General features: G+C 37.8%; 3 protein-coding genes across 5 annotated transcripts in view; 2 read left to right on the top strand and 1 right to left on the bottom strand.

The window, feature by feature from the left end:
- The window catches only part of LOC145483989 (uncharacterized), a 301,335-nt gene that overhangs the window by 208,395 nt on the left and 80,524 nt on the right, over nt 1-12,416 (bottom strand). The gene's annotated exons all lie outside the window — the stretch shown is intronic.
- Nucleotides 1-12,416, top strand: part of LOC145483984 (codanin-1-like) — an 84,232-nt gene that overhangs the window by 2,064 nt on the left and 69,752 nt on the right. For all 3 annotated transcript variants that reach the window (XM_081462574.1, XM_081462576.1, XM_081462575.1), the window contains exons 3-11: nt 1,006-1,559; nt 1,657-1,755; nt 2,251-2,332; nt 2,483-2,537; nt 3,305-3,373; nt 3,491-3,606; nt 11,440-11,529; nt 11,841-11,916; nt 12,235-12,323. In XM_081462574.1, the coding sequence (XP_081318700.1) occupies nt 1,006-1,559; nt 1,657-1,755; nt 2,251-2,332; nt 2,483-2,537; nt 3,305-3,373; nt 3,491-3,606; nt 11,440-11,529; nt 11,841-11,916; nt 12,235-12,323 (1,230 nt within the window). The remainder of the gene's footprint in view (nt 1-1,005; nt 1,560-1,656; nt 1,756-2,250; nt 2,333-2,482; nt 2,538-3,304; nt 3,374-3,490; nt 3,607-11,439; nt 11,530-11,840; nt 11,917-12,234; nt 12,324-12,416) is intronic.
- On the top strand, nt 5,328-11,444 carry LOC145483985 (pantetheinase-like). Its single transcript, XM_081462577.1, has 3 exons — nt 5,328-6,252; nt 7,095-7,326; nt 7,645-11,444. Exons 2-3 carry the CDS (start codon nt 7,105-7,107, stop codon nt 8,995-8,997), a joined length of 1,575 nt encoding a protein of 524 aa, XP_081318703.1. The 5' UTR covers nt 5,328-6,252; nt 7,095-7,104; the 3' UTR covers nt 8,998-11,444.

Below are 12,416 nucleotides of genomic sequence, written 5' to 3' on the forward strand. Positions count from 1 at the left end.
ATCTGCACATGCTCACAAGCAGGGGCAGGAGTCCATCACTAGGAGCGTGCAACTACCTCATATTCCTCAAATTCACGGACCGATCTATTTTTAGTTTGAATTTATTGCGAGTTCAGACCCCTGCAGGAACAGAAAAACAAATTTTTTTCCTTACTGATGTGCGCTCATGTAGACCGGAACTGACCTATTTTGTGGGAAAAGAAGTCTAATAATAGACCAGTCTGTGAAAATGCTGTGACATGGGCATAGTATGGGAGTTCCACACTCTTAGTGATGGACTCCTGGCAGGGTTCTGTTTCTTTCCCCTGAGGGTATGGGTTAGTGGAGCATGGGAATCAGATAAAAAGGGTTAGACCCAGTTTATATAATAATTTTGATGACTTTGATCTACATGTACCCTTGAACCTAATTTTATTGCATGCAGGCTGAATGAAATATTTAGTCTCATTTTGGATGGCCTAGCTGAAATTGGCTCTGGCTGATATTAGAGACCTCAGTCTTAACCTATATATTAACTACACAATACATGGATGTTGTAATTAAGCAATAGAGCACTTTTTCCTTGGTTACATAGCCTCATCTAAATATGTTGGAGGTTTGGAGAATTCAAGACAGTTATGCAGACCTGAGATGCAGTTGAAGGTTTTCATAGCTTTCGAGAATCCTCCCCAACCCTAGGTGTTAAGATGAGACAGTGTGAACATGGAAAAAGTACTCTGACTATTGCGTTTATAAAACACTTCTCAAAAAAATGCGTGAATCTAAAATGCCAGAACAGTTTTTTCATACTCTCATCTAAACACACCTATCAACCAATGAGAGCGTGCATAGTACCTCAGTTATTTTATAATGCAAGATATCAAAAGGTTTTGTGTAAATACTTGACTTTGGAATATGACTTAGTATGTGGTTCGAGTATTATTGTAATAGCAGGCTGAAAGATACCATACTATTATTATATTTTATATCTGATCTGTCTGATTCGAGCCATTTCTTTGTCAACAGCAAAAAAGTAACTCCTTCAAGGCGAATCACGCCAACACAGGTCAAAACTGACGGAAAGAAAGGAAAAGTGTCACCAACATTCTCCTCTTCACCATTTACATCCCTGCACACAGTCCTAGAGAGCCATGGAAGTCCAGCCTCATTGCAAGAAGAAAGAAACATGTTAAAACTAATGAAATCTAGAAAGAAAAACAAAGGGGATTCCCCTTGGGGAAATAGAACTAGTCCTAGTCCCCAGTCTAGCATTAGGTCTCCCCCGCTTCATGTTTTGGGCGATTTCATCGTAAGTCCGCCAAAACAGCCAACAACATCTGATCCCTGGCAGAACAGCCATTCAAAGCTAAATGATAGTTTGCTGTCAACACCATCACCTTGCAAGAACCCCAGTGTGGATAATTCCTCAGACAATGGGGCCACAGGTGCTACAAGTCCTCAACAGTTTAAAGAACAAACTCATAATGAAAAGGTTCATTTTATACAAGTGGATAAAGAGAAAGTTGTTCTCCATGACAAACTTGACGCTCTTGCTAAAGTGTATTCTAGGTGTATATTAGGTGAGTCAATCTTTTCACATACCTATTTTTGCAGATTGAGTTAATCATTGGCAAGACTTGTAACATGTTATTTTAATTTTTATTATTTATGTCACAGCAAACTTAGTTCCAAATGTGACAGCAGAACTGTATTTTGTGATACAGCTGTTGACTGTGAGGGGCATTGTTTCAGAACAACAGCAAGATGGCGAGAATGGTAATAAGACAATTTATTTATACTGACAATAATTTTAATATGACTGTACATTTAGAATTAGGACAGGAAGCCCCATATGCAAAGGAAAATTATAAAGGGAACCTCTCGTTCAAACAATACTGTTAATATACCCGTGATTTGACAAAGACAGAAAAATTTGCAAAGAGAGAAAAAGTAAAACTTTTAAAAAGTGCACATGACAAGGAAAGAAAAGATGTAAGAATTTTGATTGAGTAAATAATGAATTTTTTTTTGGGGGGGGGGGAGGGGGGAGGGAGAGGTCAAGAAGCCATGCTCTGATAATATATTTTTTTGTAAGTGAGGAATGGGATCAGATTCTATTGATCTATAATTTTAGAAAATGTCATCATGTCACGTTTGTTTTTCCATCCCCCCCTTGCTCCTCCTCCTACCACCCTTCTTAGGGATCCCTATCATTTACTTGAAGTTTAACGTCATTGTGCATAATTTAACCATTCATCTCTTGTTTACCAGGTGAAAAAGACAACCAAAGTGTTCTGGACTCCATTCATAATTGTGCTTACTTTGCTGTGGCAGTTCTTCAAGAGATTCAAAGGTGTGGAGTCATGGTTATTTATAAAGCTTTTGGCATGTAAAAGAATCACAATGTCCTTGCTTTTAATTATTTTAATATTATCGCTTTTAACTTGAGATCATTTTGGCTGTGCAAGTTTTTAATCACCTTTGTTTTGATTTCATTTTCCAGGTTGATAGTTCTGCTAGATAAGGAAACTCTTCGTTTATTGGCTGATAATTCAAGGGTATGTGCAATTATGTTTGATTCTTATGTCTTCCTAAGCAAGAAGTAATATAACTTTTTGGAAGTCTAGCCTGGAGTACGAGACGTTTGCAGTCATTATTCGGTAGACATGTATGTGTATGTCTGTGTCTTTTTTTTGTTATGATGAGTGGAGTGAAGTGCCAAACAACATCTGTTTACTCACAGGTTATTTTTGTATTGTTGATTGGCCACTAACACATTGTGTCCACACACATTTTTTGGTTTCATTTTAATTTGCAAGCCTTATGTCCCAAGTAAATGGTTTTTCTCAGGCCAGTTACAGTTCTTACAGTATGCATATTGCTAGTAAGATCATTATTTTCAGGTAAACCCCTAGCATTCAGTTAGATTATGCCACATATTTGTTATTTCTCATTTATACATGTACTCCAGGAGAGGGCACTGCAAGAGAAAAATGCCTTGCCCAGAAACTCAATACAATCACCCTGACTAGGGCTCAAACGCAGGCAGAGTGCTATGAGTTAGCCATTAATTAAGCTACCAGACCTCCTACAATCATGTGGACTAAGATGGTTCCTAACAATCTTTTGTGACCATTTCGTGATGTGTTACCATCAAGAAAAACTCAAGATATCTGAGCAACCCAAGAAATTCAACACCAGTGTAGATGCTTATTATTATAAACCAATTTGAGGCAGAATTAAAGGTTCTTGCTTGCTGCTCAAAAGTTCCTTTCTCATTCATCCTTTCAGGCTATAAACTTCTTGATTAAATTTCTAACCTTAGATTGCAGATTTCTCACCCAGTCTTAAAGAGACATTTCTACAGCAGTACAAAACCTACTCAGTCACTAAGGTTGGCAATTTATTGAATCGTACTTTATAAAAATAAAATAACTTGTTTTTATCTAATCTTAATGACAACTAACTTGTAGTTTGTACAGTTTAATCACTACGTGAGCCTCTTTTTAAGGTTTCGCAGGGGAATTTTATCAAGTCACCTTTGGGTGGGGTGCCGTTCAGTGTCGAGAGAGACAACAAACAGAATTTTCCAACAGACAGGGCTTTCCACAACTTCAGAAAGCAAAGGTAAGCTAACTTAAGATATCCAAACTGAGTTTTAATAGCAAAGGTTACAGTTCTGTTCCCATCCAGCAACGAAAAGAATAATTACAGCCATTTTCTGCATCAAACTAGCGCGACAGAGCTCTTTCCTAAAGGATCAATCTCTGAGCTTAATAATCAACTGTTAAACAGTAATGCTTCAAAGGCGTGATTTCTACCACCGACTCACTTGTGTCCAGTCACAAAGAGTTCACTAAGAACAGTCTTTAGTTTTCCTCAGATTGCCGAGCGAGAAGCGAAAAGGCTTTTTCTCTAGAAGTTATGTAGTAGTAACCTAGTAGCTACTTACTTAATAAGGTTATCATGGATTAAAAACTGTTTTTGTCAATTTGCCCTAAGGCGAGCAAAAAATTTAAATCCCTCACGGACGTAACGTTCTTTGACCGTGCAAACCTTTGAGGACTTTCCAAACTAAAGAAAACGAAAGAAGAAGAACATCAAGCAAGAATCCAGGAAGAATGTTACAGGGACAAGTACTGGATGAATGAATCCTATCTACCAAAAGGCGCAGGTTATTTTGAAGCACTTTTGAAGGGGGTCCACTGTGACCGATCGGACCATTTAGTCCCAGGTTTTTGATCCCCATGATCTCTTCTTATTTGGCTCCTGATCGTCAATTGTTTTGTAGTTGCACTATTTTTTTTTTTTTTTTTGATATAAATCTACTAGCGCTCCATCACGAATGCTGTTCTCTGATTGGCTATGCTACTCACTATCTATCCTGTGATAGATAGTGAGTAGCGTAGCAGTTTTTGAAGTGTCTGTGAAGAGGATTTAGATAAAGTTTTGAACGACTAGTAGATTTACACTAAAACAATTAGATTATTCGCTCTCGATTTCTATGAGCGATAGTTGACTCGGGCAAGCGATAGAAATCTCAAGCTCATGAAAAATAATAAATCTTATTGACAATGTTTAATATAAGAATATATTTTATAAGAATATCGAGGCTGAATTTCGAAATTTCGAAATTTACGAATTTTTTAGAATATGTTAAGAAAAGCCCGAGCCTGCGCTTTTGGAAAGAATATAATTTTTTGTGTTGAGGACTTGTAAATACAATAAAGTTAAGTTTTCTTTAACTAAACCGTATAAAATTCTTCTTTTATCTAATCGGCAAAAGTAGCCAAAAAAACAACAGAAACAGCACTAGCCGTATGTTTAATGCTAATAACATTTCTTTAGGAAGTTATTAAATGCCTACAGGCGGGCTGAAATTACTTTAACAACATCCGTACACCAAATACATTCGAAAACTGAAATGTCGTACGCTATAATCTAAGAATATTCACAGGAATATTTTCAGCAGAAAATCGGCAGAAAATAGGAATATTCAGCCTCGGTCGGAAAAACAATACCGTGTGGCATGAAATTTTCGCGGGAGTTAAATTTCGGGGATTTTGGATTTTTCGAGTTTCGCGGGAAGAAATATTCCCGAATTTGGATTGCAGCCTGTACCCCTGGCAATAATTTTTCGCGGATTTCATGTACAGTACTTGAAAGTAACAAAAACGGAAGCCATATGGTCGTTTTTGTTACGCTGTTTGCAACCGATTTCATTGCAATTCAGCAATGTAATTAAAAGAAGTAAATTTTCGCGGAATTTTTTTTAGGCGGGGGTTTGTTTTCACGGGATTTAATTTTCGCGGATCGCGAAAATTAGATCCCACGAAAATGTCATCTCCCCGGTATTCTTCTAAACCAAAGAGTGTACCACGTTAGTCTGGTGATTCTAGGGCCTTACTGCCCGCACAGAGAGTCTTGTAACTTCAAGTTGTTTATCTCAGTTTATCGGGCGTACAATACCCCACGGATGGTCGTTCATCTACTGGCCTCCCACAAAGATCCTGTTTAATTTTTTCGTTCTCTAAACTTAAGTTCCTATTGGCTGTTTCAAAAATTTGTAGTTCCCTGCTGAAAGACGTGTGGAAGTGTTTGGGTTAGTATTCTATTAAAAGGATGTTTACTCTTCCCAAGGTCAGTTTGCGCGCGTTGCCCGGGTTTGGCCCATAAATAATTCCCTAGAGTTCGATGAAGATTTGTGCTAGACACCAGTCCGAACAATAACCGAGTGCCTCCTCATTTCGACGGCGGCAAACCAACATTAGGTTTGGGATTGGGGAAAAGAATAGAAAATAGTAAGAACCATTCTTCTCGGTTGGCTCAGGTTAATCGGATACTGTCGTTCCATTGTAGGGTCATTGTACACTGAACAGTTAAACTAGTCATTCAATCTGATAAAATAGAAGATACCCTGAATCGATGTGTTCTATTGCGGCGGCGTTCTCTGTCGCCACAATCGTGACACAATTGTTCATCGAAAGGCCTAGATTAGTAGCTCACCGTGAGTGGCGCACTTCAACCTTGTTTTGGCTACTTATATGATCTTCAGATGAATAATGAAATATGATCCGACAGCTGACCTTCGGCGTCTACTTACAAGAAAACAGCCGTCTGATCATGTGTCGGCATTGCGATTCGTTAGGGCTGTGCATCTGGCGAGGTCCCTCCCTCAGCAAACTTGTTAGAAATCCTGAACTGCTTGAATTTAAACCAAGGTCCAACGATCGCAGACGTCACAGGAATTCCAACAGTTTACTTTGAGAAAAGGTAAGTCCTGAAGATTTACAAAATGTATCGTAGTACATTACATTGATGCAGATGTTGATCGCCTGTACAACTGAAACAATCGCTACCTCTTCAATTCGTTTCTTCTTAGTCAGCCACACCTTTGTTTTCGTTTACATACGAGAGTTTGGCTATTATATTTTATTACGAGCATTCTAAAACGAAGGAAATCACGGTGAAACTACTACAGATAACTAAACATACTTTCAGAGACACAACTTAACAGTAAATTCAATAAGATTTTGCTTCACCATGCAATATCCGTGATTTCGATGGCATCGAAAATGGCGGAGGCTGAGTGGGTCTTCTATAGAAGCCGCAATTTTTATGGATGTTTAACATTCGCGCAAATGTTTCGCGTTCCTTCAGTTTAATAGGTTTTTGTGAAAGAAAGTGTGACTCTACTGCAGAAATCATGATGACACATAAACCTTTGTTTTCCGGCTTGTGTAATTTATACTACTCTCTTGGCACTGATTTATTTTCCAAATCGCATTACTTTTGGCATTTGCTTGTAGAGTGAGTTTCTTGAACGAACTGGAAATTTGAGATTTGGTGAATATTCGAAGCAAACTGGGGATCGTTTTTTTTTTTTAATTCAGAAGACAAATAAATGTTTACTTCCCGTGAAAACTGACCAGCTACTAGCCATGAGGGGTGTTACCTAAATCAACCAGTCAGTCAATCAATCGATCAGTCGATCGATAAATCTATCAATCAATCAGTCAATCAGTTGATAATTCAGATAGTTTTATTTACCACTATTTTTAATTTCTCACCTGCATCACTGCATTTATATAACTTCTCAACTGTGTACTTTATAGGATATTAAAGATGCAAGCACATCATGTCTTGCTTTTAGTGCTGGTTGCTTTGGAACCAAGGACTATATCGACTGCCTCCAGTGCAAAACCAGAGTTTGTCGCCGCTGTGTATGAGCATGCTTTTGTCGTAGTTGAAAACAGAACAATTGTACGCCCCCAAAAAGAAGCTGTAGCGATTGTTATGCAAAACATGGATGTATATGAAGCGCAGATGAAAAAAGCTGAAGAGCAGGTATAGTTATCATGTAACACTCGATTGCGCTACATTTCAAGCCCATCATTTTTATTCATCTCATGTAAACCGTATAAACTATTTACTAAAAATTCTGTTTTGCTTAGCTGGATTAGCAAAAATATTTGAGTGCTTTATTTTTTACAAGAAAAATGCAAGACCTTTCTGGGATGTTTTCAAGTGAAGTTCTTAAGGAGTGCAGTGCAGTCATTTTAGTGAACATGATGTCGTTTAATATACCAGTAATAAGTGATATTGGCAGCTTCTGGATTGACACATAAGGAGTGGCTAACCCTTATTACTTTGACTTGTTCACAGAATGCAAATATTATCGTCTTTCCTGAATATGGTTTAACTGGTTTTGGTTACACACGGCAATCCTTTAGACCATTCCTGGAGAACATCCCAGACCCAGAGAAGGTCAGCTGGAATGCATGCCAAGATCCACAGGCAAACAGCTCCTCACCTATTCTTCACCGCCTCAGCTGTCTCGCAAAAACCTATAATATGTATCTTGTAGCAAACATGGGAGACTTAAAGCCATGCAATAAAAGCACTGATGAACACTGTCCAACTGATGGTCGCTACCAGTACAACACTAATGTAGCATTTGACGACGAAGGCAAACTTGTGGCCAGGTATCATAAACAACATCCTTTCTTGAATGAGATGAAGGTTGTAGATCGACCACTTGCACCTGAGTACATCACCTTTCAGACGCCTTTTGGTAAATTTGGAACCTTTATATGTTTTGATGCACTGTTTCATGATCCTGCAGTCCCACTGGTCACTGAGTACAAAGTCGATCACATAGTCTTTCCTACTGCATGGTTTGACGTGCTTCCCCTTTTCGCAGCCATTGGATTCCATGGGTCGTGGGCTCGTGGAATGGAAGTTAATTTCCTTGGAGCAAATACCCATGTGCCACGATTGTTAAATACAGGAAGTGGGATCTACAGTCCAACGGGTGCTAAGAAATACTTCAGGAGCCTGTCTTCCAATGGTTCTCTCTCAGTTGCAGCATTGCCCAGAGATCCAAAGAACATGCCACATAACATCTCTGTGGTAAAAGCAGAAAAGATTCAGCAAAGGGACACCGGGACTGGAGATTCCTTCTATTCCGACCTGTTTGGTGATCTGTTCTTTTTCAAAGAGCTTAGCAAACCAGAAGGAACTTTGGATGTGTGTTACAATGGGAGTGACATTTGCTGCTCTCTCACCTACAAGATAACAGAGAAACGAGGTGATGAGATGTATGCTGTAGGTGTCTTTGATGGTCTTCACACAAAAGAGGGACAATATTACCTTCGAATCTGTGCCTTAATCAAATGCCTTGGATCAAGCCGTGATTCCTGTGGACAAAGAACCTACAGTGCAAGCACAATCTTTGAGTCTTTCACCCTGCAAGGTGAGCTGGACACTCCGTATGTTTATCCACAAGTGGTGGCAGATGGGGTATCACTTCTGCCTGGAGAATGGGATCATAACATTCCACCTGTAACTCATTTGCAGAGCAAACAACGACTCAGTAAAGGACTCTTGACTGCGGTACTTTTTGGGCGTGTGTATGAATTGGATGACGGCTCCATCATTGAATCATCTGCAGCACACTTCCATGGTCATTTTATTCTTGTTTCTCTGCTTACATTGATTGCACATTTGGTATTTTGAGGGTTATGTACCAAAAGGGATATAATTCTTTTTTTAAGTTAACCCTTCTGCTCCTGTGCCAGTAGATGATAATTTGCAGTAATAGTAGGTTTCCAACACATGCTTGTGTAAGCTATTAGCAAAAATAGAACTTGACTATTCCAAAACCTTGGAAACCCAATTTGTGACACTATTAGAATTAACTCTAATTATAACAACAGTTCCGATTCAAGCAAAACAGACAATTGAAGCTAAAAACAATGTATGCATCCTTAATCATTGATTAGAAAAGTATTATTTTAGGTACAACAATGAAATGAAGAAAGAGAAGAATACTCAATAAGGAAAAGAAATTAAATATTTATTTAACAGCTCTCACTCTTGAGTGTATTTGATTTCTCACAAGATTCCAGAGTAGAAGAAAGTTCTCAATAATTAATGTGAGTAGTTAAGTAGTAGTGAATTGTGAGTCAAATGTAAACTATTTTACAAGCCAAAAAAGGTACATTTCCAAATCATGTCTGTCAAAAGTGCTGCAGAAATCTAATTAGGGTTAGGCAAAGTCTGTTGATCAGTTCACGGTAGCAAATAGGGGGATTCATGTTGAGGTCGTTGTTTACATTTTTACTCATTTGCAAACGGCTTTGCGTACAGAAGGCAACATATTAGATAGGAATTGACTCCAGGCAGCTAAAGAGCTTGTGAAACTTAATACATGGAGAAATGTTTAGCTCTTTGGGTGTAATATTCTAGGAGAAATTGTCTCTCAAAATCTGCAAATGAGCGCTAATGAGCACTAATGATCTCATACATTCTTTGTAAAATTTTGAGCTTTTAAACCCATGTTGCACAAAAAGTATTCAATACATCAGGCTCATATTCACTGGCGGAGTTAATTGTACTCAGAACAGATTTATTTGTAGCTCCATCAGAAACTGAATTGCTTATGCTAATGAGGCAAATATTGTGAACAAGAATTCCCTTATATGCCAAGCTTTTTCTTAATCAGAGCTAATCATTAAAGAAAATGAAATCACTGTCCTGCTGGCGTTTGTATGTATATTTTAATGAGTTCAGCCACATTGTTCATGTAGGCTTCTATAAGGTTAACTTTTTTTGTTGCACTGACCATGATATACAGTGTATTTGCAATTCATGGAGGCTCAGTGGCTGGCCTATTCGAGGCTCTCACGCCGCTCGTTGTTTAGATCTACCTACTTTTCCGATCATCCTGGGTACTCAGTGCTCTAATGGTTAGCACATTGAAGATCAAGCAGGCTGAGTTTTGGTCCTAGTCAGGATCACTTTTTTTTTTTTAGTGGGTATTATGATATTTGCATTGTTTACTTAGTCAAGAGTCTCTGTCCAGAGCCTCCGTTCACCCAGGTGTCAATATGGGTACCAGCAAATTTAATGCCAAGAGTAACCCTACAGGGGACTAGCATCTCATCAAGGAGGAAGTAGAAATGTCCTAAAACACTGAAGCCAGGACAAGCTCTGGCTGTATGAACCAGTGTTGGCCTACATTCACTTAATTCAAATTCAAGTACACTTTAACATGTCTTGATTTCGATTGGTCATGACCCTCCAGTGTAATTTTACACCAGTGTAATAATTGATGTGTAATTACGTGTCTAAAAGAGTGTGCTTTGTCTTCATCATTACCTTGAACAAGGTAATGTTGACAGTGTTTTCTCTTGCCAAATAAGAAACCCAACACATGAAGTGAGAAACTTCAAAGGGTGACATCATTACTTTTGACAGGGCACTCTTGATTTTTATTAGCTTAACAGCTTTCAACTGATTTCAGTGTCTCGGGGTAACCCACTCTACTTCTGCAGTAATATTGCTTGGTTGCACCATTTGTACATGTAGAAGACCTTCCAGGAAGAGGTTGCAGATTATGATCAATCACATCCATAGGCAGACTGCATAAAAACATTCATTGTAAGACTTCTAATGGGTTCATTCACGTCTTGAAAACCTTTGAATTTCAAACATTCTGTTTCAGTAAATGCCTTGAAAGTATTGGAAATACTGGTAGCCTAACATAAATTTCAGGTCTCAAAAGTCCTTGAATTTTCACTGAATGACAGCTATTGACTGAATTATTTGGTATTTATTAATGAATTGCAGCTAAGTTAACATTCCTGGGTCAATGTTAATGAGCTACATGGAAGATGAACTATCAAGATGGAGTACTGGAATATAAATCAAAATAAGTGATTTCTTTCAGTTCAGAATTGACTAGAAAATGTCATAACTGGCAGTCCACAAAAATAACCACAAGTATTGTCAAAAATGCTTCCCTTTGTCTGAGAGAAACTCTCTTCGTATCTGAAAATACCCCATCTTTCATCATTAATCACAGAACCCTCGAACTGTCACAAAGTCTCATAATTATAAAATACTAATATTTGCATTACTTATCACACTGTTGTTCAATCTACTTGTGTGACCTAGGGATGTATTTTATGAGCTTGTACGAGAGTGGGAAGATTCACATTCTGCAGCAGGTTGGAACATGGAGGAGCACATGGGAGACAGGATAAGGTACAAAGACATGCTGATTAAATGTAGTTGTCATCACACCCCTCTTGATTGAATATTGTACATAAAGGGTCTTGATAATGTCAAGCAAGTCAAGAATTTAAAGAAAACAACAAAACTTTTAAGTTTGAAAAACATGTTTCAAAAGAACCCTCTGTCATCTTCAGTTGATCGATGTACAAAGCATTGGAAGTAGAATTTAAAACAAGTAGAAGAATGCTAATTATTGATTTTTAATATTCAAAATAAAATAGTACTATACTTCATGAAAATTTTTTATATCACTTATTAAAATCAAATTGATAACCTTGCAGGGCTTTGGTAAATCAGAAGCCAGAATTAGCAAACTATTCACATTTTGCCAGGCTTTTCAAGTCTCAGCTATTACAGGTTAGAAAAACTGTTTTTTGTGTGTGTGTTCTTGTTTGCTTGTTTGTTTGTCTTTTGGTCTGTTGGTTGGGTTGTTCAGGTGGTTCATTCCTTGGTTCAGTCATTTATTGTTATGTAATAGCTTCTTTGTTCATTTATTGTTTATTTGACGTTTGTTTCTGTGCTAGTTTATTCTTTCACTTGTTTGTTTGTCCATATATATCTTTGTTTGTTCTTTATTCAATCATAAATTATGTCATGTTATATTTTGTCCACTGCGTTGTTGTTATTGATTACTCCTCTTTAGTTATTTTTTCATATGCTACATCATTCTTCCAGATGTGTGAAGAAGAAAGAAGTGGAAGTGATTTTCGTTCATCAAGTATGCTAAGCAATCTACAAAAATCAAACCCTGAAAAGTTTCAAAGGTGCTAGGCTTTTTGTTATCTTCATTTTCAGTTGTTTCTGACCTTTTTTGTGTTCATGACAAAGTGCCAATCTGTGTTTATTACTGTATATGG

Source organism: Orbicella franksi, chromosome 4 (assembly GCF_964199315.1).
Source record: "Orbicella franksi chromosome 4, jaOrbFran1.1, whole genome shotgun sequence".
In the NCBI taxonomy this organism is placed as follows: domain Eukaryota; kingdom Metazoa; phylum Cnidaria; class Anthozoa; order Scleractinia; family Merulinidae; genus Orbicella; species Orbicella franksi.

Coding starts and splice junctions, on each gene's coding strand:
- LOC145483985 (XM_081462577.1), top strand. CDS start 7,105: ATGCAAGCACATCATGTCTTGCTTTTAGTGCTGGTTGCTTTGGAACCA. Junction 7,327..7,644: donor TGAAAAAAGCTGAAGAGCAG/GTATAGTTATCA, acceptor ACTTGTTCACAG/AATGCAAATATTATCGTCTT.